Source organism: Anser brachyrhynchus, assembly GCF_964034855.1.
Source record: "Anser brachyrhynchus genome assembly, chromosome: 5".
Taxonomy (NCBI): Eukaryota; Metazoa; Chordata; class Aves; order Anseriformes; family Anatidae; genus Anser; species Anser brachyrhynchus.
In genome coordinates, this window is record NC_137699.1 from 15,934,565 (window position 1) to 15,961,229 (window position 26,665).

Below are 26,665 nucleotides of genomic sequence, written 5' to 3' on the forward strand. Positions count from 1 at the left end.
TGACAAAGTGACACGCTTAGTGGATGAGGGAAAGGCTGTGGATGTGGTCTACCTTGATTTCAGTAAGGCTTTTGACACCGTTTCCCACAACATTCTCCTCAAGAAACTGGCTGCTCGTGGCTTGGACTGGCATACACTTCATTGGGTTAAAAACTGTCTGGATAGCCAGGCCCAAAGAGTTGTGGTGAATGGAGTCAAATCCAGTTGGAGGCTGGTCACTAGCGGTGTCCCCCAGGGCTCAGTACTGAGGCCAGTACTCTTTAATATCTTTATCGATGATCTGGATGAGGGGATTGAGTGCACCCTCAGTAAGTTTGCAGATGACACCAAGTTAGGTGTGTGTGTCGATCTGCTCGAGGGTAGGAAGGCTCTGCAGGAGGATCTGGATAGGCTGGACCGATGGGCTGAGGCCAACTGCATGAAGTTCAACAAGGCCAAGTGCCGGGTCCTGCACCTGGGGCGCAACAACCCCAAGCAGAGCTACAGGCTGGGAGATGAGTGGTTGGAAAGCTGCCTGACAGAGAAGGACCTGGGAGTACTGGTTGATAGTCGGCTGAATATGAGCCAGCAGTGTGCTCAGGTAGTCAAGAAGGCCAACAGCATCCTGGCTTGCATAAGAAGCAGTGTGGCCAGCAGGTCTAGGGAAGTGACTGTCCCCCTGTACTCGGCTCTGGTGAGGCCGCACCTCGAGTACTGTGTTCATTTTTGGGCCCCTCGCTACAAGAAGGACATGGACGTGCTCGAGAGAGTCCAGAGAAGGGCAACGAAGCTGGTGAGGGGTCTGGAGAACAAGTTGTACAAGGAGTGGCTGAGGGAGCTGGGATTGTTCAGCCTGGAGAAGAGGAGGCTCAGGGGAGACCTCATCGCTCTCTATAGGTACATTAAAGGAGGCTGTAGAGAGGTAGGGGTTGGTCTATTCTCCCACGTGCCTAGTGACAGGACGAGGGGGAATGAGCTAAAGTTGCGCCAGGGGAGGTTTAGGTTGGATGTTAGGAAGAACTTCTTTACTGAAAGGGTTGTTAGGCATTGGAATAGGCTGCCCAGGGAAGTGGTTGAGTCACCATCCCTGGAGGTCTTTAAGAGACATTTAGATGTTGAACTTAGTGATATGGTTTAGTGGAGGATTTGTTAGTGTTAGGTCAGAGGTTGGACTAGGTGATCTTGGAGGTCTCTTCCAACCTAGAAGATTCTGTGATTCTGTAAATTTCATATGCTATTTTCATTACTCAGCCAGTCTTCTATAGTCCTTTAGCAGTGCTTCACTGTCTGCCCTTATTCTTTCTATCTTGAGTAAATTCATATCAGAAGCAACCTCTGTCACCTTCCTGCTCACCTCCCATTCCACATCCTTTATAAATGTGTTAAGCAGCATTAAGCTGTGAGACAGCACCCTGCAGAACTGCACCAGGGACCTCCTTCCAACCCAACAGGTGACTAACTGTTCTTGTTTCCTGTATCTTCTGTGTTTGAAGCAGTTATTTGCCCATGACAGGTCTTTCTCTCTTACCCCATCATTTCATGGTTTCTTTAAAGACCCTGAAGAGTTGCTGTGTGAAAAGTCATTCAAAACAGAGGCATCAAGGTATGAAAGTACTAAGGGTGAAAGTAGGAGGTCACTGCCTGTTTCAGGTTTCATTAAGTGAATCCCCTCCCCTGCGAGTACTGGCCTTTGAAGTTCATTATTTGTTTTTTCCATAAACTTTGCCATAGAAGAGAATATTTAACCTGAATGTGCTCAGATAGAGGGGAAGAGATAGGAGAAGTGAAAAAATACATACAGTGGAAAATAAGCATAACAAATAGTATTTGCTTTCTATTATTACTGCTTTGGCAGTGGTCAAAGTCGTTTGAGAATTCTGCACTCTTGGCTGTCTTTGAACAGTTCTCTATTAGCTGGGGAAGTAATTGACTTCATAGTGTCAGGGGTTTTTAAGTCCTTTCATAGTGTTCTCTCTGCAAAAGCTTCTGCCCTAATTTTTCCTCACATAACCTCAGCCCGTCATGCTCTCATTTCCATCCACTCCACTCATTTGGCACTTCACCATGCTGCTTCCTGCATTTATATTTTCTCCTGCATACCAACAGTTTCCCATTTTCTTCTTTATCCTCTTTCTTGTAGATTCCTGGTTTTGTGTTTCTGATTTCTCTGCAAGCTATAACCATTCAATTTAGTCTCCTCCATGCAATGTACTAAGCAATTCATTATTCCATATAACATGCACAGAAATCAAGTGTATACTTGTTAAGAGTGTAGCCACAGGACTCTTCTGAGTGCATTTCAGGATGTTCCTCTCTCTGTTCCTCAGAAGGCTGTGCTTGCAGCTACTTAGGAAGATTTCACTGAATACTGAGCACTGCATTCAGTGTTATCTGAGTAAGATGCTGCATTCTAGGAAAAGCCTATGGAGTTCAAAGCTAAGTTCACATTCATTTACTTGAGAATCAAAACCAGTCTGTTCTCAAGAAGCTTCCTGCTTGAAAGGGAATAAAATGTGTAGGTTTATGAGAAAATTCATATATATATTGCTTGTTCTTAAGACGTGGAGGAGTTTCTAAACAGCTTTGACCTTATATTAACTACTTAATTGGACAAAAGAAATGCAATGACAGTATAAATCACAACTACTCCAGAACAGAACATTCTGCAGGTGTCAGATACAATGGCACCAGTCAATGCCATAAGACAGGAGATAATCTAGTTTGTTTTGTTTTGTTCTCTGAAAGGTACACAATATAATATTTCTCTGTTTCATCAGACAACACAATTGTGACTGCTTTTGTTGTGTTGAAAGTGTTTATTTTCAGTTTTCAAGAAAAGGTTTTTATTTCCCAATGCAACCTCACGTTCTTATAAAGCAATGCAATTGCAACACATAGTATGAGGATCAGGGGTTCAATAATCAAAGATTTAAATATCACAGTAGTAAGAGCTGTACTCATAGCTCTGATGAATGAATTCAGTGAAAATGAAGTTCTCCCTCCAAATTCTCATATCTGCGTGCTGTATAATTCTTTGTGGTAACAAGTTTACAGCCAGGGTCACTGCAGTGAGAATCAACTGCTGCTCACCCACGTGAAAAAAGAGGTTGCTGAAGCCCCATTAAATACAGACGCCTAACAGAACTGCAGAGGTCTTTGGCATAAAGGGAGCTTAGTCTATTTAAGGTTTTATAGCTAAGGACTGTGACCTTCAAATGGATACGGATCTGAAGTGAATCTTAATTTAATGATGAAGTAATAAATTCACATGGTAGAGAGTGGTTTGTTGTTTTGTTTTTGGTTTTGGTTTTTTTTTTTTCTTTCCTTCCTTCTCAAAGCAACCTGAATTTTATGTTATCTTTACTTTCTAGAGAGTATTATAAAAATTCAGGGATGGGCTTACCTGGGTGTTATTAAATATGTTGCCCTCCTATTTCAGTCTTCAAGTTGTTTTTGGTTTGTTTTTATTTTCACAGATTTTCTGATGAAAAATCTATAATATTAATATCAGATTTCAAGCCTTTTAAACAATAGTGGAAATTCTTGAGAAAATCATTAGGTTTTTGCAATTTCTATTATAATAGGAATGCTTGGATAATAACTGTTCTGGGGGAAAAAAAAAGAAAAAAAAAGAAAAAAAAAGAAAAAAAGGAAAAAAAGAAAAAAAAAAGAAAAGAAAAAGGACCAAGTGTATATTTATTTTGCAACTTTACATCATGCTTGACACTAATAAATATTAACATGGAGCCTTCTATTATTTGTCTGTCACCTCTAGTGCCCATAACTCTTTTCCAATGTTTCGCACTGAAATTAAAATTGTAATTTCAGTCCTAACCAGGCTAGCTCTTAGTGAGTCTATCATGCTGCAAGTCCAAAGAAGGGATGGCAAAAAGCTGTTTTCACCAGTCTTCTTTCATAAGTACAGAAGTGTGGGGATCTAGGGCTAGTTTCCAGACCTACTCTCCCATTCAGCTCTAACATAAATATTTTTAGCAGATTTCTTCTCTGATTTCCTGTCCATCAGGAATATATTTGCAGGTTAATGAAAAGTTTATGCTTAGCTGAGATTTATAAAGTCTAAAATCAAAAGCTAAGGAATTCAAAGAGAATGTGAAAACTGAGTGAAGGAACTTTAATTGTTCACAATTTATTTGGCACATGATGTTCTTCAGAATGAGAACTATTTCTGTGTGAAGAGCTTTCCCTCCCAAAGACCTGCTCTCCTACAACAAAAGCATTAGGCTTGCTTTGACATTAAGCAATGTTTACAGGATATATTTCCTTCCAGAGGCTTTTATATATATATGTATATATATATACATATATATATATACTGTCTTGCTTATTTTCCTTATCCCCTGTATCTCTGTATGGCATTACACATTGTCTTTAAAACTGGCTTGTAATTGATTTTTATGCAGCCACCGGTGTCAACAGAAAAGACTGAGACAATAAAAGCTTTTATTTTGTATACGTAAGAAAACGAATACATGAAACACTGAAAAACACACAATTTTGTGCCAGAAAAAAAAATAAAAAAATAAGAAAGACAATAATTAAAATTCAGAAATAAGCTAATTGATGGTCAGAATCCATTCTTCATTTTGGTCAACACATTATATACACAGTTTCTAATAGCTTCTTGACTATTATTGATGCTTCTTTAAAATCTTATCAAAGAAGAAAAAACACCTACTTTCTTTTGTCTGCTGCTTAACTACTGCTTTCAAACCAAAGCAAAGTCTCACCTCTGTCCCTGGAAAGGTGTTGGAACAGCTTGTTCTGGATGCCATCTCCAAGCAATTGGAAGAGAAGAAGGTTATGAGGAGTAGTCAGCATGGATTCACCAAGGGGAAGTCGTGCTCAGCCAACCTCGTTGCCTTCTATGATAGCATCATCAGCTGGGTAGATGGGGGGAGAGCAGTGGATGTCATCTACCTTGACTTTAGCAAGGCTTTCGATACTGTCTCCCATGACATCCTGCTAGCAAAGCTGAGAAAGTGTGGGATAGAGGAGTGGACAGTAAGGTGGGTTGAGAACTAGCTGACTGGCCGAGCTCAGAGGGTGGTGATCGGCGGCACGGAGTCCGGCTGGAGACCTGTGACTAGCAGTGTTCCCCAGGGGTCGGTGCTGGGTCCGGTCTTGTTCAACATCTTCATCGACGACCTTGATGAGGGAATAGTGTCTGCCCTCAGCAAGTACACTGATAACACAAAGCTGGGAGGAGTGACCAACACGCCAGAAGGCTTTGCTGCCATTCAGCGAGACCTGGACCAGCTGGAGAGACAGTCAGGAAGAAACCAAATGAGGTTTAATAAGAGCAAGTGTAGAGTCCTGCACCTGGGAAGGAACAACCAGACGTATCAGCACAGGCTGGGGGACGACCTGCTGGAGAGGAGCTCTGAGGAGAAGGACCTGGGGGTCCTGGTGGACAACAGGTTGACCATGAGCCAGTAGTGTGCCCTGGTGGCCAAGAAGGCCAATGGGATCCTGGCGTGCATTAAAAGAAGCGTGGCCAGCAGGTCAAGGGAGGTGATCCTCCTCCTCTACTCTGTCCTGGTCAGGCCTCACCTGGAGTACTGTGTCCAGTTCTTAGCTCCCCGGTACAAAAAAGACAGGGATCTCCTGGAAAGAGTCCAGCGGAGGGCCACAAAGGTGATACGGGGCCTGGAGCATCTTCCCTATGAGGAAAGGCTGAGAGACCTGGGTCTGTTCAGCCTTGAGAAAAGAAGACTGAGAGGGGATCTCATCAATGTGTACAAATACTGAGGTGTGGGAGACAGAGGGATTTGGCCAACCTCTTTTCAGTGGTTTGTGGGGACAGGACAAGGGGTAATGGCCACAAGATGGAGCACAGGAAGTTCCGCACCAACATGAGAAAGAACTTCTTCCTGGTGAGGGTGACGGAGCACTGGAACAGGCTGCCCAGGGAGGTTGTGGAGTCTCCTTCTCTGGAGATATTCAAGGCCCATCTGGACAACTACCTGGGCAGCCTGCTGTAAGGAACCTGCTTTGGCGGGGGGGGTTGGACCCGATGATCTTTCGAGGTCCCTTCCAACCCCTACGATTCTGTGATTATGTGATTCTGTGAAAAACAGTCCAAGAACAGCTTCAAATCCATCCAAATCCATCACTGCAAAAATTTGAAGTTTTCAGCCACAGGTGTTTAAGGACGTGAAGCCTGTTGTAGGATGTTACTGACTCAGAGAGAAGGGGAAACACTTGGGGCTGGATCTTGTGGGATCTTGTGTGACAGCCAAGGACTAAGGTCTTTGCTTTCTCCTCTGTCCCTGCAAGTCAACCAAATTGCATTTTCAGTCCTCTTTAATCTCAGCACTATACATACATCTGTGGAAAACAACTTGGAAGAAGGAAGAAAGCAGTGTACTCACATCTGAGCAAGGCATGAGGGCGAACCTCCCAACAGGGACTGACCAGAATTTACAGCCCTGTGCACAGATAGCCAGGAGTTCCTACTGATGGTGTGAAAATGTTGACTTTACAAGTTCAGCACATAAATTAAGTAAGGTGCTTCTTTCAACAGCATCCCACTTTTCTTTTGAAAGTGTAACTGATGTACTGGCAATCATCACCGATTCTATGTAAAGAGCATGCTGTTACTCCCAATGACTTTCTGAAATGAATATGCAGTTAACCAGTGGTGTAAAATGCAATACTCATGCGGCCAATATTCATTTTAAGGCATCTGATTAAATTTCCCTGGATCATAAAGCAAAAGATAAAAGTAATCTTAAATGGTTATCACAGTTATAAACATTTTGCATTAATTTCTAGTCTCTTGTATGTATGAAAACCAGATTTTCAATAAAAAATCAAGTGTGAGAAAATGGGTGTTTCATACTAAAATATCTAAGATCTTAAAAATATTTTTCCAAATCTAACGACTAGTTATGCTAAAACTTTTATCTTTTAAAGTATTCATGTTTTAGAAAAGTAGATTTAGAATAATTATTTCAGCTGGAACAAATCATAATTTTAATTTTCATTTAAAATGCTTGAAATGGGTGGAGAAGTTAAAACTGTTAAAGAATATTCCATCGTTTCAGATAAATTTGGAGAAATTCCTTTTATTCTTACAAAAAGAAAAGAAAAGAAAAAAACATTTCCAGCACTTAACAATTATGGACTGCTTACCTTCAATTCATATCTTAGGTTTTACTCACTCATATAAATTGTTTTTATTGTCGGAAGCTTCCAATTCGGCACATGTTTGAGTGCAGTGTAAGATATTATTACAGTACAAAATTAACTCCCCCCCCAAAAATAAAATAAATCATAATCATCAACTTAACATTCTAGGTTTCTAGTAAATATTCAGGATATGTTAAAGTTAGGTTGTTTTTAAAAACTGGTGGCTACTTAACATTACCTTTTGAAATGACTGCTGTGTGGTTGGGTTGGCTTCTCATTAGCCAGAATAACCATCCATGATTCCTAACCAACTTGTAGAAGAAGTTAATATGAACCACTGTGACAGCACATCTGAAGTAAATGCATTTGTGTGATACAAAAGATCTCTGATATGATCTGCATTATCTTATGAAATGGAACTTTGCTGGAAGCCTTTAAAAATAAAACTATGTGAAGCATTTTAAAATAACTAAAAAAACATAAATATCAAAATTCGTTGTATAGAAATACAAGCAAAGAAATTGTCCATGTATACTGTTCTTACTTCATCCAAAGGATTTGCCATAACTCAAGAGATATCCAGAAATGTTTCAAATTCTGCTAACCAGGTATTGTTTTCATTTAAAGGAACTGTCAGGAAAATATACTGATAACTACTTTCATTGCATTTTTTTTTGCCGTTTAATTCATTGCAAACCATTTGCACAGTACCGCAAATTTAAAGGTAGCTTCAGAAACACACTGATAAAACATGTTTCCCTCCCAGTCCTAATTACACTATATGATTTGTGACCAAATATATTACTGTTTGCAGAGGACTCACTTTTATGTAATTCTAGGCAGCCTCCAAGATGGTGTGCTGATTTTCTGGACTCCTGGAGACCAGGCAAGGAGCTGCCTACATGAAAAGAAAAGGTTACTCCCAGGAAAATGTCCCCCTAAAATGCTGTCCATCCACTCTTTAATACTGTAATTGGTGCTGGAAAGAAGGTAGAGTGATCCGTTCAAAATACGGGATACAGAACTTTCTCTTTTTTGAGGATACTTGCCAAGAATTATTTTTTTTCCGACAATGGGATCCGACATATATTGAAGCTCGTGTTCAAAGTTACAGACTGCAACTGAAGCCAAGAATTTTAGAAGAAATTGATTTTAAGGAAAGATAGAAGAATTAAATTGATATGAAGACAATTGCAAAATGTTGTGAAGATACCCTTCTGTGAAAGCACACAATTCTGATTTTCAGCATGTTTTGTTCAAAAAAACAACCTTGAAAGTTTAGCAGGGTTCAAACAAAAAAAAAATCTCAGCTAACCTGGAGTGAGCTTTATAAATGTCAGCCTGTCCTCTATTTAGCAGTGAATGTTTTCATATTCATTTTTAATATTTGTAAATATCTACATTCGGCTTGCTACCCAGAACTTCTGAAAACTCTACAGATAACCAGGGAAATGATTTAGTGCAGCTATTGGAAAAGTAAACAGTGCAATTTGATTACCTATTCAACAAAGACATACTGATGGAAGAATACAAACAAGGCAAAAAAAGCACTGCAAAGCTATTTTTCATTTAATAAGTAACAATTATTAAGGGCTAAATTCCTGTTCAAATCACAAGTTTAAAATAAAATTCAATTATTTTTAATGGTGCAAATAATTAACCACACAGTGGAAAGAAAACATTGATTCTTTAACTCGATGGCTGCATATGAAGGCGGATCCCTTTCTGACAGATAATCTTCAGCCATGCAAGAGTCATGTCTTTATGAAACCAATTTGTTGAGCTGAGTAGAGGAGTAGGTGTGTCAAATTTAAGGATTCCTCAAACAGAAAGGCTCTGATGAGATGACAGGTGCTTCCAAATACAAGCTTCTTGAACCAAAGAAATGAATATATTTTTAATTTTTTCTTAATTTGTCTTCAAGTTTTAGGTTTTTTGTATTACAGCCATATCACTAGCCTTTTACAATAAACCAGTTACCACTGGAAGGTACATATTCTGTTCACATCTTTGAAGATAAAGCTGTTCACTTCAGCAGTCTTTTAGGCTTTGTGCCCCATTATGTATCTGTAACTTGAAAGCATAAGTAATCCTGCTGCATTACTTGGTACAGCTATTTAAATGATTTATACTCATGTGTATTGATACAATCTCATTTTAGATTTCCTCACAGCATTTGTCAGATTTGTCTATCAGACCTGCTATCAAGGTCCCATTTATCTGTACAGCATATTCACAGTTCTTAGTAAAATTGCCTAATTCTTCAATGCCATTTTATTACTGCTATAATTTTGCTAGGTCAAAATTCATCCTATTTCAAGACTTTTTTTCAAGCCTTGTGTACCACTGAAGCTTTCAAAACAAGGGTTTGGGCCCATGGATGAAGTAGGATCCCAGCCTCTGAGGCTATTTGTCAGTTGTTTGTAATTATTTTTGGGTGGCCACTTTAGAAATCTTTGGAAAACATCTATGCATCTTGTCTATTAAGAATTTGTCCAACATCTGTAATTATCCTTGTCTTATTCAGAAATTAAATATCTATGTCAGGACTTGCTGATCTTGTTGTATAAAACTCACTTTAATGAAAATGCCCAGAGAACTGTTTTGCTAAACCAAATGCTGTTTAGAGCTGGAAGAACCCAGCTACTACTGATCTATTTTTGGTAGAAGTTTAAAAAGGGCTCTCTATAAGGGACTAGGTACTTCTGTTTTGCCAGAACACAGTAGGTTGTGGTATTTTTGTTTGTTTGTTTTTTTGTTGAAATTAAATTTGTCACAGAAGGATTAAATAAAACTTCTGGACCACACAAGTACAATCTTTTAATTCCATTTATGAGGATTATAATAGAAATAGATTTGGAAACTTGTATAAACATTCCTCCAAAACTGGGATTAATTTTCTGTTTTGGCAGTCTCCCACTCTGTCCTTCAGTTACAAAGTCATTCAGAATGAAATGGTAGCTTAGATTTCCACTCATCTACTGTGGGATTCAGAGATTTAGTATTCAATTATTCTGACATCACACAGAAAACATAGACAGAGATTCCATTTTCTATTAGCTGTTTTATGGTGCTCCCAAATAAATCATTGGCATTTACATCCATGGATTTGGTGTCCTGAATCCAATCAACAGATAGAAAAGAGGGATCATTAGATGGTCCATTAGATTGTTCAAAAGAGAGTCCATTAGATGGACGAAGTGAAAACTGTTATTTGAATAGAATATATTTCACGTTATTTAAGCATAGTTGCTTCTATTCTGTAGTCATTTCCCTCACACATGCTTATTTCTTGACAAGTCCAAGGTAATGACTGGGGAATTTAGTAGTATGGTCTTCCTAGGGAATTGATTTTGTCTGTCTAGAGAACTAGCATTCTTTTTAAATTACATTGTTCCGATGTTTAGTTAAAAATTGGACATCTATGTTACATTTCTTATTTCAAGTAAACTTTACCAATTTCCCCTATATTTTCTAGCATAAGGTGATAGTATTTTACATTGTTGCAAATATAACCTTATAGTTAATGTGTTATGCATACATATATGTTGAACATCATTTAACATATTGGATAAATCAAATCCACTCACTTCACTGTGCATTTACCTATTAGAATAAGTGGCTGATATATTACTAAACCAGAATAAATAATGAGATACATTAAGTAATTGTCACTAGCTACTTTGACAGTAATGTTGAGATACCCTGATCATCCCTCTTCTTCCTTTAGAATTGCTATATAATCTTATTTGGAGAAAAAATGCTAAAGAGATGTAACAAAATAAATAACAATGAAAGTTGATAAGTCTATTATTTCACTCAACTTAAAGCTGATTTAGGTACTTCTGATGGGCAGTACCTAAATGTCATCAGCTAGAGGTATTACTGAATTCAAATTCTGTGAAATAAAAGAGTAAGGAAAGTAGTTTTTCCCTATTTATTTTATTACCCATGATATAAAGCAGTTGAAAAACAAACACCATGACCCCAATATTTTTTCTAACACACTTCGAGAGGTTTCAATATCGGTTTTGCTTTAATGCATGCTTCTTTCTCATTCTCCATATATTAATATAGATTCTTGAAAATGGAGAATCATCATGTGTCTAGGCAGGGCTATGCTTGGAATAAGGTGCAGAATGCCACGAGGTTCTCCTTTAAAGTACTGAAGATTCAAAAGTATCACTTTAGCTGTAGCAGAACATTGTTAGATATAGTCTTTTTAAATATTCTGCTGAAGAGATTCAATTATTATTTCTTAACAATATGTTTATTTTTTTATGGAATTTGGGAGTGTACGGAATTCATGAGTTCTAAAATTATTTGATTCCCAATTGCACAGTATGGCTTACTGATGCCTTACAGGAAATTGGGGGTTAACTGCCTTCTCAGTGATGCAGTAAAAAAACCCTGGCTTTGGAAAGTCAAAACAAGCTCTTAGAAGAGTATAGAAAACTCATTAGCAATAATAATGATGGAAAACATTAAAATATTTTTATAAGATGCAATGGTAGAGAAGATGATTGTGAAAATACTTCTGTAGGATAGAACTATTTAATTACGGTGACAAATCTGTCAAGAAAGATATGGGTTTTCTTTTTGTAACAGCAAAATGGCACAAATTTTCTGAATTACTGTTGAACCAGTTGATCTACTACAGTTCTTTTTTGTTATGTGCTAGAATCATCTCTTTCAGCCAGCAAAATACTACCTGATTTGAAACTAGTTCTGCTGAACATGAGTCACTTTTTCACACACTGTTCATTTCACCTAAATCCATTATTTTTATCTTTGAGTGGAAAAAAATGTGTGTATAAAATAGAGCAGCAGATTACTTTTCTTTGCATGGCAGACACATTATATATTTTGCATACTGACATTTGCAAGCCAATGTGCTTTGCAAAATAATGTAAATTGTTGCTTTTAAGGGGGAAGTTTGTGTAAACTTATGTACATGTCAGATTAATATAGCGATTGTATTAACAAGGACAGAATTGCTTAAACACTAAAGAAAAGAATGTAAATTTATCTAGGTGATACATATTTATAAGGCACATACCGATGCATATCATGAGCTATATTTATTTAATTTAATAACAAATAAGCAGTTTGCTTCAGCACAAACACATTTCTCAGACTTTCTTTATTAAAGGACATTCACCTGAAGCCTCTTTTGGCTGCTGGATAAAATATTTGCAGTATGTTTTTATCATTAATTCTTTTAGAATACTTGAAAACCTTTTTTCTGGCTAGGATATAGAATCAAAAATATAAATCTAGCCAAAATAAAAACTGTTGCTAAAAATGCCATGCTACAGATGGTAAATTGTATCCAGTTTTCCTGTGTCACTCCTTACATCAACACTTCTTATCTTCAACACATCTTACTTTCATACTTTTCTTTGCAGTCCCTAGTCATGGTAGGGCATTATCAAGTAAAGAGAGCATATTAAACCACTGACCGTACCCTTATTCTGGGTCTAAGAGTTAGCCACAATCTCAAGATTTTCTTTATTCTGTCTCTGTCCCATTGCAAAGGCAAGTTAGTGGTATGCGCATACACACTTGATTTTGCCCAAAAGCTGCAGTTAAGTTCCCAAACTTTCAAATTCTCTGTGAACCAAGTCCAAACTCAGAATCTTTTAGTATTGGTTCCAACTCTTCTATAAATAATTGCTTTACTTGCACAATATGTACTTGACACTTCCTGCAGTGCCAATGTTTGATACCCAAAAAGATTTCAGGGAAAATAATGAAGGAACTCTATCTCATTTAAGTTTGTGTGTAATTTTGCTCTCTTCTTTCCAAAGGTCTCAAGGGCTATTTCACATATCCCTGAGGGGGCTAAGCCTTGAGGAAAAACGACCCCTTTGTTGTATCTGTTTTTTTTCCTAGCTGTGTTTTACATCTTGTTGTGTCATCAGCCACTATATCAAGAGCATTACTGCACTTGACTTTCCTTATTTTCTCCTGACAATATCCTCAGGGTTGATAAATGGTCCTGCTTTCATGTAGAAGGGAATGTATTTATTTGGATCCTATATAAGTTTATGAAATCATGACATTCTGAAACAGCAACTGGAACAACAAGCAAAGGCTATTATATCAGTTAAACCTTAGGGGACAATTGATGGTATCTGATCTCTTGTCATTAACTCCTTTAGATATGAAATTGTGTATTTCTAATAATGACAAGATGCAGTTCAAAAACTTCCAGAGAAGGATCAAGATTACTGCCATGCAAGCTATATATATATATTTGTATAATATATATATATACACATATATACATATGCATATATACATTTGCCCTGTATTTTTAATTAGTGTAAAATGACATATTTGTTTCTGGAAGCAAATATGGAAGGGAAATGTTGCTTATAGTATCAGGAGAGAGCACTGAAAATACAGAAAGTAAATATAAGCTTTCTGTCTTGCTTACTTTTATGTTGTACATTTCTGTTTAAGCTTGATTCAGCTGGGACAAATATCATGGTGGTTATGTAAGGAATCACAAGGTGAGCTTCAGGGATTGTAAAGACTGGACTGCTTGCAGTAGCCTTTGAAACAATTTTCATTTAACTGCATTTCTCAGTTCTGTCTCACACACCAAAACAGCTAAATTGATAATGCATGTCAGGTGAAGCTGAAGTAAATGGCAAAGAGAGGAGCATTATTTCAAAGCCATAAGAAAATGCATTCCAACCATGCTGACTCCCTGTGAGGCCTTGTGCCAGGGCTGCTGAATACCCACCAGCCAGGCTTTCTGACCATCTCTGCTACTTGAGTTGTAACAGTCACGCTGGGGTACATCTCCATACAAAGTTCAGTTCTTCCATAGTTCAAATGTCCATTTTATACCAATGTTGGTCCTTTAAAGGGGCTCTAAAAAGCAGCTGTAAAATGCATGTATTGGAACAGGGAGTAGCTCTTCCTAAATCAGTTCCTAGTCTGTAGACAAGAAATCACTAACCTATCCTGCTTTACAATAGAAATGACAAGTGCTACTAATAAATGGAGGCACATTTATTTTACAGATGCCAAACCTGCATCTGCATGTCACAAACAGATGGGTTCACAAATCAGTTGGCTGCAGTTTTGGAGGAGCGCTGGAAATTTATCCTATGGAGAGCTGGTGTAGAGCCCAGACCTGTCACAGGAGTGCCCCGAGGAGCTGCTCCACAGCAGCCCTCACTTTACCCACTGCAACCAGTGGGCCAGAAGCAAGGAGCAAATGGGCCAAGAAACCAGCATGGGCTCCTCACCCTCTTCTGCTGCTACCAGGGATCATATGCTTTAGATTATTCCCTAACCAAAGAAGTTGTGCTGATTATTGATGCCGTGCCAAAAGCGTGTTTACTAAATGTTCCTCTCTGAGTATAACCAAATTAGGAAATACATTTTTATTTGTGGTGTCATTTTATTATGTGTGGTAATTGGGTTTCATGTGATATGTCACCCAGGGGGTTATTTGTACATAAAAGGAGAGATGTTGAGCTCAATCTCTCTTATCGTGTGTGTTAATGAAATTAAACCACGGTAAATAAATTGATGTAATTTACCAACACACATAAATTTCCATATCTGGATTGCTGAAGAGTAGATTGCGCTAACATGTACCATTAAAAAATGATCAAATATTACATTTTTGGATGGCCTAGAAGGAAGTGCAAGTAATTAAGCAGAGCTCTGAATCACTTCTGAAATATTTTGGGAAAGCTGATATATTATGCATAATGGAGCAGTAGAATCCTTACAAAATTCAATTCAATTATCGCTTCCAGAGTTGTTGTCACTTCAGAGCCTATGCCAGTAGTTCAGGTAATTCATATCAAAGCTATTATGGCGTATTCCTTCAGCAGCCATCTTTATCATGTGATAAGTTGATCCTCAGTTTTACTCCTGTAACACAAGTGGCAGCCTCAGTAAATTTGCTGGGAAAAATTCCCTGTGGTCATAGATTTCTTCAACCAAACAAATGGCCCTGCTTGAGGCAGGTGGCAGATGCTCTCATCTGTATAATATAATGATCTTTCTACTGTAGCCCCCACTGATTGTGACTCCGAACATTTTAAATATATATAGAATAGATATAATGTAGCTATGTAATCCATCCACTTAAGCTCCAGCTGCACGTAACTATTAGTCCTTCTCTTCTGCTCTTCCCTTTTACTCGTCCTGGTCTACATTTTTCCTTCACTGTACTCGTAATAGTGCTATGCTACATGCTGGTGCATGGATACTTATTTATTTATTTTGCTAGTGATTTGCTGCCCTTGAATAATTTACACAGCACACTGCTGTAGTTTTGCAAAGGTCTTGTTTGGCTGGAGGTCTACTTTGGTGCCTGTGGCTTCCCTTTGCAACTCTACAGGTTCTTTCTGTCCCGACCCAATGTCTGGAAGTTTAAATATTAAATGAATAGCATGCTAGATCTTAAATGCCTGTGATTGTAGAATAATGGCTGTCACAGTTAGCAGTAAATAGTGGGGTCTGTTTGCGCCTGCAGGTTTCTTTCCATTTTTTTATAACCTTCTCTACCTGCACTGAATGCACCCAGCTGGCTGATTTTTCAAATATTAATAAAACTTTGCAGAGAAAAGAGACTCTTAATTTTGTTAGGTTACTATATTTTTTTTACCAACCCATTTGGCAGTTGTTTCATAACAGAAATGAAACTGTAATTCACCTCTTGGTGACATAAATCTCCTGGCATTACAACACAAATTCCCCTTTCCCTGTCCACAAAGGAAATGTGCTGCCCACACCCGATGTGTCAGCACCCTTGATTCATTGCATGTCGTGGCACGGCCACTGCCTGGATGGCCCAGCTGCTTACTCATTCCTCTGTGGCAAACATAAGCCTCTGGGAAACTGCCTTAGCTGTTCCAGACTGGAAACCTATTTGTCAGCCAGTACTTGTGTACAGCCTGTTCCCTATATATATATGTCATTTACTGGAGTCAAGCACTGCGAGGAATGCATTTTAGTACACACAAAAGTGTTGGTAGCTGTTAGCGGTAACATGAAGTAGAATTTATACTTCAGTTTTACATTGTAAAACACAAGGGGTCTAATTCAGATATAAAATAAAGTATGAGCTGGAAGTCAATGAATCTAAGGGCAACTAAGTTATCATAATAAATATTGATAAAAAGCTGGAAAAAATCATAGACTACGCTAGTTAAGCACATGATCCAAGAAACAGAGTGGATGAAAGGTTTTGTTGAATTAAGTTGGCTTTGGATCAGTCTCTAAGAATATCTTGGATCAGAGGGAAAATTTTCGATCAGAGGGAAGAATCTGTGTATGTAGCTCTGTTTTCATACAGAAATCAAAGGAAATACCACAAGGTATTTGACTTCTTCAGCAATAGGACAGTGTCAGAAATGATGCGAAGCCTTATGCTGCCAAGACTGCAGACAAACACGTTTTACCTGAGAAGTTGTAGTATGAAAATGCCAGCTACTTGTTTACTTGCTAGCAATGTTTGCCAAATTCCCTTCCAAATACCCAGAATTCACAAAATGGATAGCAGAGATTAAGTATTCATCTTAAGTGCTAAAATCAAATGCCACACTTGTGCTGAAAACTGCAGTATGCTTAATGGCTTGAATGTGACTTCCTGAGGCATTGCTTGGGATTTCTACAGGTGCTAAACAAACCTGCCATTTCTTACTAATGTGGATTGTATTGTTGTACTGGAAGATTATATTTATTTTCAAGTCCACTAAGCAACTAAAAAAATGGTCATTAATGCTTCCAGCTACAGACATATTACAATTATCTGACATCTAGTGCTGACAGTCTTTGTCTTCTCGTAAGTGGTGCTATATTATATACACATAAAAATGTCATCAGTTTATAATCTTTTACAGTTAAAAAAAAAAAAAAAACACAAAAAACCAGGAAAGAATATTTTGTACTGCTTCTTCGATCTTGGCTTCTGCAGTTCAAATCCCTGTCACATTAGCATGTATGTTTCAACAGGCATTTTATTTCCTTGCTTGTGAGCTACAGATAGGATATCCAATTCCAAATACAGAAAATAAACTGTTAACAATACACGGTTTAATTTGTCCAACTGGGAAAGTGGGACAAACACCCATACTTTGGAAAACCCACAATAAAATTTATTTTTTCTTATGGCCTTCTGATTGTTGCAGTAACAGCAGACCAAGTGAGAGAACCAAGATATGTAGGCTGTAAATTAAAAGGATATATGGCTACAAAATCATACAGCTGCATCACTACATGTCAAAAACCGTGTTCATATTGCTTGTATATATACGATAATAGCATTAACATTCAATTGCTTCTTAAAGCATGGCATCGTCATTAGGGGAAATTACTGAAAATGCTTTTTAAGAGTCAAAGAAAGAAAAATAATTCTCAAGAGACGTAATTACTAATATTACAATTGCTGAATTACAAATATGCTGTATTTTCTCCTTCTCTAGAACCTTTCTTCATTTCTAGGATGTACCCTTTTAAAATGTAGAGCAGACAACATGATGACAATGTGTTTGTCTGATTGACACACTGTGTTTATTCTTCAGATCAATTTAGGACCTTGCATGGTTTTGGCTATTTATCTAGTAACTTCCAAAAGCATCAAATACTTTAATATGCTTTAAGACTTCTTACCCCTTGACAGAACACTCACTGGTTTTCATCAGGTTAGTATCCCAGTACCTCACAATAATTTGTGTTTGCAGCAGTTTACAATTGCTCTCCTAGGTAATAAAATAATACCTTCACTTTAAAGAAGCAGGAGATAGTCTATGCACCGTGCAAACACTCACGGGAAAAGTCTGTGGTAGACCTACATGTTGCACTTAGGCATCTTCCAAAGCATGCTAAACAGAAAAGATGTAACTTGTGTCAGTGAAGTATTGACTCATATTCTTACTCACTAGTCAGTCTAAATAAAATGTAGAGATACTTTAAGCTTTCTAGTTCTATACCAGGCATATGCTATAACAGGCATCTATGGGGACCAAATAGCAAGCAGTATGCTGCAATACAAATATCAGAAATTCCTAAAGCTTATGGTCAGACATCACCACATCTCTCTTCTTATCTGATATTCAGCTAAAAATATTTTTTCACTAATGACAGGCAATTTTTCTCTCAGTCAATTTTGTGTCTGATTTGGGCAGAAGAGGGGCCGATGTTAGCTCATTCTCACATGCATAGAGGTAAGAGGCTGAAACACCAGAACATGTGCATCTCCTACAGCCAAACTGCTGCTTGCACCAGGCTCCATATATCAGGAATTTACCACCAGCTACAAATATGTTTTACCCCCTGCACTACACACACCGTAAGACTGAAATAAATTTATATCAAGCCTATTTTTTCTTCGCTCCCTGTCTAGCATAATGTTCCATAATTTATTCCAGAGATATGAAAGTATTGAAAAAAATTTGGCACAAATATGCTATCATTATTTACAAACAGAGCTCTTGAAGAAAAAGTTTAAATGAAGTAAAAGACAAAATGGAGGCACTGATTTATTACAAAGCTATTTCACACATTAAACTTATAAAGCATTAGCACTGATGTGTAACTAAAAGCAAGTAAGCTTTTAAAAGTGACGTGGCTGAGTGTTAGAGTAAGATTTTTTCTTCTGCCTGTTTTGTATGGGAAAAATAAAAAAAATCAGCAGAGGACATTTTTCTGTAACATTTTTAATGGCCTAGTTCCTTAATGAGAAGTTATGAAGAAAGGTTGTTCAGTGCAAAAAATATGATTTTGCCATCTACTTCATATCAGTTTATGACACCCATATTACAAATACTTAGCAACAAATAATAAGCAGTGGATTTATCCTGAGTCATCCGTCAAACAGAAGGGGGAAGAGTCATTTTTCAGACAGCCCATCAGTGGCTGCTGCTTGCACAGACCTATCCTTTCCCACCTAGTGCAGATATTTTAAGCATCAGCTGGAAAAACTTTCCCTCTAAACTGCCTCAAGCTGCAGTTTTTCCTTTGAGGCTGTCTTGCTCCTAGATCTCAATCCTGGCTCTTGATCCTGCCTTGCTGATTACAGATCAGCTCACCCAGCCTTGATCCACCATTCATGACTTCTGTCTGCCCCTGATCATGCTCTCGTCTATGGCTTTAGGCTTGGCAAACACAGATGGATTTTCAGCCCTCGATCCAAACTCCAGTGAAATTCTTGCTCTCTTCCTTAAAGAAAATGTCTGCTAGCTTTTCTGGCACCTAACCCAGCTGATCATAGCACCTGGGTTTGGTCTACACAGTAGCAGGTGGCAGATGATTTCTATCTCCTTAAAGACTTCATTTTGTGCATTTATAAAATTTATGTTTGTATGATTATTCAATTGTGTTAATATAAAAAGGAATTAAAATGACATTACAGATGCTACTTGCATTGTCCCCAAGTGATTTATCTCATGTATTTGTTTTGCACTTAAAACATTGGACTATTTTCTTCCACAAAAGTCAGGCTTGCAGGTACAACACAGGATCCATCACTTCAACTTGAAGGTCCATTTTTGTGTGTCAACACTAGTAGTACGGTGGCCAAATTTAACTATAATCAATATTTAGTAGTTTTTAGTCAGTTTTTTCGAACGTTGATGACTGGACAATCTTGAGCTTAGTTGAAAAGTCTCTGTTTCCAGAAATGCCAGAATGAGTGGTGTAAAAATAAGGTGGTCCAGACCGCTTCCCCTCTGCAAAGAAGGAGGCAGGACACTGTGTGATAGACTATAGCAAAATCAGAACTGAAAGTAAGGAAAACAAATTTTACATTAGATATACTCTAGGGAAGACAACATTTTAACAAATAATTTCCTTGTGAAGCTTTCTTCAGTATACATATGTTTATAAACCCTATGATCCAATGCAACCAGGGCATAAAGAAATAACAGGCAAAAATTTCAGAAGAGACAGAATAATTGTGGAAGGATTTGCCCGTTTGTATAACAGTTTGTCAATTTATTTGATGTCTCGTCAGTGGGTGAGTAATAAAGGATGAAGATCAGAAATTTCAGAGCTCATTTTCCACTACGTTGGAGATTGCACTCCACTGGAAATGTCCTTGAAGGTACCATAAACAAGCAAACAGAAATGTAAATGCAAATAATTTATTTTTTATTATATACAAACAAATACGGACATTTATGTATTTAGAATCTGTTTTGGTTAAATTGAGCAAGTCATATAACACATTCTTTCTTACCTCTTTGATAGCAATACAGAGATGTAAATTCAGTCAAACCTTTGAGTATTGCCAAAAGAATGCAAAAAATACAAAGGTGTGACACAATGTAAAATAAAGGTACAAGTTATATTATGGCAAACAGAAGAGAGAGTATCTGTGACTAAACTGTTTAAATATAGTTAATTGAATGTTAATAATATTTTAGTTTGGAAGCAAAAACCCAATGAAAAGAGAATCTGAGCATAATGGAGGTAACACCTGCAGACTGAAAAACCTCTCTACATTTATAGGAATTATTCTTGGCTTGTAACGCAGACTCTAGCCAGAAAAACCAATAACAAGAGGTTTCTCATCTGATATGTAACATGTATTGCTTTATTACCTTATTTTATTTAATCTGTCAGGAATTGAATACCCCTATAACACCACTAATACTACAGTGATCAGGGATCTTAACTACTATTAATGCTTGTCCACCTGTAGCCATTGTGTAGCACACCTATGGCAGGAAAAAATAAATAAATAAAAAGAAACAACTCTTATAACTGAAGAAATCTTTTATTCTATTTTGAAAAATAGATACATATTAGTTAATCTTAGGCTGAGGAAGGCCAACCTCTTTTGCAAGAGGAAGATTGCGATTTTAAACCAATGAATGAATATATCAGCTGAAATGTACTGAATACTTCTACTTACATAAAATCTGTATAAGAATTACTATGGTCTTTAACTCCTTTTTCACTGTCTTATGAAATTGCAAGAGAATAGGAGCACACTGTTCCATTTCCAGGAATTTGATTTTCACTGAGTGATAGGATAAGAACATTTTCAGTGCTCTGTAATGTGGCACTGCCTACATGGTACATCACAATGTCTACGCCCTGACCTAGTGTCCTGGTTCCAGTTAGGACAGAGTTAAGTAGCTCATAGTAGCTGGTAGGGTGCTATGTTTTGGATTAGGATGAGAAGAGCGCTGATAACATGCTGATGTTTTAATTGTTGCAGAGCAGTGCTTACACCAGGCCAAGGACTTTTCGGCTTCTCACTCTGTCCTGCCAGCGAGCAGGCTGGGGGTGCAGCAGGAGCTGGGAGGGGACAGACCCAGGACAGCTGCCCCAAACTGGCCAAAGGGGTATTCCATACCATCTGACGTCACGCTAAACAATATATAGGGGTGGCTGGCCGGGGTGGGGGGGCCGGCTGCTCGGGGATAGGCTGGGCATCGGTCAGCGGGTGGTGAGCAATTGCATTGTGCATCACTTGTTTTCTTACACATTATTATTGTTAATACTATTACCATTATCACTATTATTATTATTATTGTTATTATTATTTTCCTGTCTTAATAAACTGTCTTTATCTCAACTCACAGGCTTCACTTTCCCGTTTCTCTCCCCCATCCCAGAGAGGGAGGGGGGAGGGTGAGCGAACGGCTGTGTGGTGTTTAGCTGCCAGCCGGGTTAAACCACAACACCTAGATATAGGCATCCTCCATAATATTAGCAGATATGCACCCATATGAAAACAGGAAACACCTGGATTTTTGTCATGTGGCAGATGGATTTCTGATTCATGGATAAGGGAAGGGGTCAGATTAGACGGAGGTCCTTCTTTGGTGACTTTTGCTACCCTTTCCACCAGACCTGGTGGATACTGCAATGGAGAAATCAGACTTGCATGATCTCAGGGCGTGAAGCGCTTTCTCCCATGTCTGAGTTGCACATGGTATTCATGTCTTGAAACTCATGTTTTGAGACAAATAGACGACAGCGAGAATATCGAAGAGGCTGAAATCAAGAGGCTGTTAGGTACAATACACAGTAACAAAGATTTCAGATACTGGACCAAGCTGCACATTACAGCTGTTGTCACAGTTCTCGAATGACCTGTTCCTTACAACCCTCCTTACATAACCCTCTGGACTTGACTGGGAGCTGTTTCCCTCAGAGGCATGTTTTTCACTTAAGGCTCTTGCTATTTCCAAATTGTACTAAGGAGACAGGCCCCGCACTACTGGGTTCTATCAAGCCTTCCTTTGCTGAGACCTGTGTTGATTAAAGTGATTCAAGAACAGAATCTTCAAAACAGAGAAGTTTTATTTCTTTTCTCTGAGTCGTGAAGCACGGATAGCAAAAATTAAAAGCAACTAAAATCTATGTGCTTGTTCTTAGATTTTAATTTTCCTTACTAGCTTTCTCAGTCCATCTAACTTCTCTCTCTGGCCAAAAATGCAGTTGCCCTGTTTACATCGTAGCCACGGGATTCATTGCTAACCCTATCTACCAGTGCTGATTCCTCAGTTTTCTTGCTTTAAATATATCCAGAACATTTACAAATTTTCTGCTTTGTGGTTTCATCTAACGCTTTCAGCTTAACACTATAGCCAGTCCACTGTCACCAACCTTTCTGTTGCAGTGCATACATGTAGTCAACGTATTCTCATCCTAGTATTTCCCACTTCATCACATGAGTCTGTTCCCATGAACTCTTCCTTAATACCTTTAAACAAGTGTGAATAAGAATCCTCTTGAGGTTTATGTGGAGATTTAAGGTGACTGGTATTCAATATAAAATGTTTTCTCCTTTTTAAATTGAAAAGCCAGTTCTGAGAAGTGTGATTGTTGCACTGTAGGAAATGTTTGTATTCCCACAGACTTTGAATACTTGTTTTATTAAATACATCTCTAATATATACATGCTGCTAGTACTTTTAATTTTCAAAATTCACACGACTCATCTCAAGACTAATATCCCCTCTCATCTGAAAATTGTTTATCACTAAGTAAACATCATATTTTTTCATCTGGAAGGCAGTTTTACTGAGGGTGAAGATACACTCCTTGTAAATGACAGCAATAAACTGTTCATACAAAAACAGAAGCAGCATGTCTTAGAATTTCATTTTAGGTAAATAGAACCTATATCCCCTTAGTGAGATGAATAAGCTTTTTGCTTTATTGCCTTTTGACAAAGCTGTAGATACAAACAGACATTTGCTGAGGCAGCAAAAAAAAATATTACAATTTAGTTCCAATGTGAATTATATTGCGTTTGGTGTAACACACACAAGATGCAATATAGCTTTCTCATATTAAATATGTGCTGTAATTTTAACTAAAATGTTCAAATGAGTCCTGTCATGCCTGAGCAAACTTTAGAAACCACAGTGACTTGCTAAATTCATGTTATATTGTCACCTACTTGCACTATGCGTCTTTCACATTGATGCTTATTATCATGCCTTGAATTCTAAACACACTCTTATCACTTAATAAGCTCTTCTTCTCTTGCCAGACCTAATGGTAACATCAATGTCCATGGCTAAACACCTCACACTTCATCATAACTAAATGAGAAATTCTCATCTCATGAGCTCCAAATATAAATCCAAAAATGACAATAAGAAACAATTTTAATACAAGTAATTTGGCAGACTGGCTAAAAGGAAAAACAGGAAATCTGTAGGCCCTTACACAAGGTTTGATCATGAAATCTGAATCGAAGTGTTCCTCGGGTTCAAAACCAGAGACACAAATAATTTGACCCCAACAAATAAAAGATGAAAATTTGCTCATCTTGAATTTAAGTATTTTCCATTTATCATTCTGTTAACCTGACTTCATATCCAGCGGTGGCATACTCGTAGAGGAAGATATGAATGTTGTAGCCAGTCAGTGGATGGCACAGCCATTTATCTTCCCCTGGGCTCCTTGGGCCTTCTACCATGACAGTGACACAACCAAGCATAAGGTAAAAATGGAGACAGGCAGAGAATCTTTAGCTACTGGGCCCCTACTCCCTGCAGTCTTCAAGGAGTTTCTACATCCTGGAGCAAAGGCAGAGATCTCAATCCCTTTTTATTTATTTTCAAGTTTCTTCAAGGTTTATACATCATTATAAAGTTATTGTTATAAAGGTTTGTGAGTAACTGTACTTCCTCTGACATTGGCCAGTATATTTTGTTCTGGGTATTTTTAATAAACTTTTACTAGTCATACCTATTACTGATTAACATGGAATGCTATTTCCGTTTTTTATCTGGTAACAACTTTCTGTATGCCTAGATTTGTTGTTTTCCTCAAAGCCATTGCTCCTAGTAGCAAGTGATTGTTCAAAAGACTTTTTTTACATTTTCTGCAAATTTCTAACCTTATAATTATGGACAGAAGTTTAAGGCATTTCAAAAGTTATACCCAAATATTCAGAAGCTCAAAGGAAACTGAAATAATCTGAAAATGTACTTACTTTCAAATGTTCTTAGTTGTAAACCAACTTCATAATTTATTCATGAAGTCATGAAATGGCAAGTTTTCATATTGCTGCATCTTATTTACTGTCAACATTTCAAAACTCTTGGACAATAAAAATGGTGTCAGTCAGCTTTAATTTCCATCCATGTTAGCTTTATTTCAGTTTTATAAAGCCATAGTCAGAATGATGCTCTTTCTGAGTACGCATGATTAAATATATGATATTATCACACATATGATATTATACACGCATTTATATATAAAAACAAGCACGCTCCTTTAACAAGCAGTTACAAATCCATTAATTTTAATAGTATGAATTAAAATACCTTTTATGGTATTCTATTCCTACTCTAGAATGGCAGTGTATGGAGACTATTTTCTATATGGAAATACTGTAGAAAATTAATACTAGTCAGTGTTTTGTGTTTTGTGTTTTGTTTGTTTTATAACAGACCTCAAACTGCTACAATTTTCATCAATTAATAAATCAGCAGTTAACTGTAAATTTAGAAAAAAATATATAAATTTAGAGTGGATCTTTGAGTAACTTGGAGTACAACACAAAGTTGTACTCAGACAACTGGAGTAGTTTTCTGTAAATCTTCACGTAAAGACATGTTGCATTTAATGAAAGATCAGGCCAGTAAAAATGGCATAGTCCTGTCTTGAAGTGAAAAGACTTGCTAAAGGGAGATAATCATATCTCTTCTTGTATGCCGTCACCATTGCTACCAAAGGCAGTTTTCTTATTGCACGCAAGGGCCTTTGTCATGAAGGAGAAATGTGCATATGATACCCCTTGTGTACATCTCTCAGAAAGGAAGGATACTGAGGAGAAGGAGTACCTGAGGGCCTTGCTCACTCATTTGTGTTGCAGGAAGATTTCTATGAATAAATTATTATATTGCTAATGGATATAATGCCTGTAAATCTTATCTTTTCCAGCCCCATTTTTTCTTCATGTATGATCCTCACTCTCATCAATGTGAGACTTTGCCTGTTTGTAGTTGAAGCGTTAAGAATTGATACATTAATTACATTGACAATAACACTGAAATTCTCATGTCTCTTCAGGACTAATGATTGTCATTAGGAGCAAATATTACAGTCATTCTCATCTTTTACAGGTTGCATTGGGCAGCCCGCCTAGCGTATCTGTTAGTGCACTTCCCCATGCAGAAAAAAACATGCATCAAGGCTCCTAGTCAGGTATCAATATAATTTTTTTTTTTTTTCCTGCCAGATCAGCTGATTATCAAATGCTGTTAATTGTTCTGCTGATGAGTGCTGTAAATGGTGATTGTCACATCTGGTTAAGAATGGTAATGAAGTTCTTCTGGGAACCCTAACATTTACTTCTAATGACAATGTACGTGTCTTCTCCCTCACATAGTAGCAAAGCTCTATTGTGAGAAACCTACTGCAGTAATGTAATGATGTGCATACGTTATTTAGGAAGCATGATTAGATTCTGCATTCTGACTTCTATTGTCCAACCCATGTAGTTATTTCAGTCAGCCTTTTGGGGATGAATGAGACAAAGATAATTGGAGAAGGGCTATCCCTGATGATTGAGAGTTAAAAGAAAAAAAAAAGCCATAGGCCACAATATTAATATACTATAATGAATATTATGCAACGTTTTGAAAAATCGTCTTAGAAGGTTAGGGTCTTTTTTTTTCCTTCATTAACTATCAGCAAACTATTCATATTTTACGAAACCTGGAGCCAGCAGGACTATATTTTTAAGGATTTAAATGCTACATTGCCTTCCTCCTGTTCTATTGCATAGAATGATTGAAACTAATATATTCCTATTTGGAAAATAATGCTTAATATTATCTATACTGTTTGAATATTGCATTTATCACTTGTGCTTTGATCTTGTGATTAGAGCAGTTTCAGTGCGGAATCCAGTGCTTAGAAAATTAATGAGATGGCTAGTGTATCTTTCATTCCATTTAATCCAGACACATTTACCTGTGTTCAGGATTCAGGACAGGTGGATTTAAACCCTGTCTCTGACACAATGTTTTATTGTAAGACCATTAATTTTTATCCTGAATCTTTTCTATTCTTACCCTGC

At 37.5% G+C, this 26,665-nt stretch overlaps 1 protein-coding gene across 8 annotated transcripts in view; it reads left to right on the top strand.

The window, feature by feature from the left end:
• Positions 1–26,665, top strand: part of LOC308196094 (uncharacterized protein) — a 596,499-nt gene that overhangs the window by 241,894 nt on the left and 327,940 nt on the right. For 2 of the 8 annotated variants that reach the window (XM_080594628.1, XM_080594629.1), the window contains exon 5: positions 25,707–25,788. The exons of the other annotated variants lie outside the window; for them this stretch is intronic. In XM_080594628.1, coding sequence (XP_080450754.1) covers positions 25,707–25,788 — 82 coding nt within the window. The remainder of the gene's footprint in view (positions 1–25,706; positions 25,789–26,665) is intronic. 8 annotated transcript variants of the gene reach the window in all.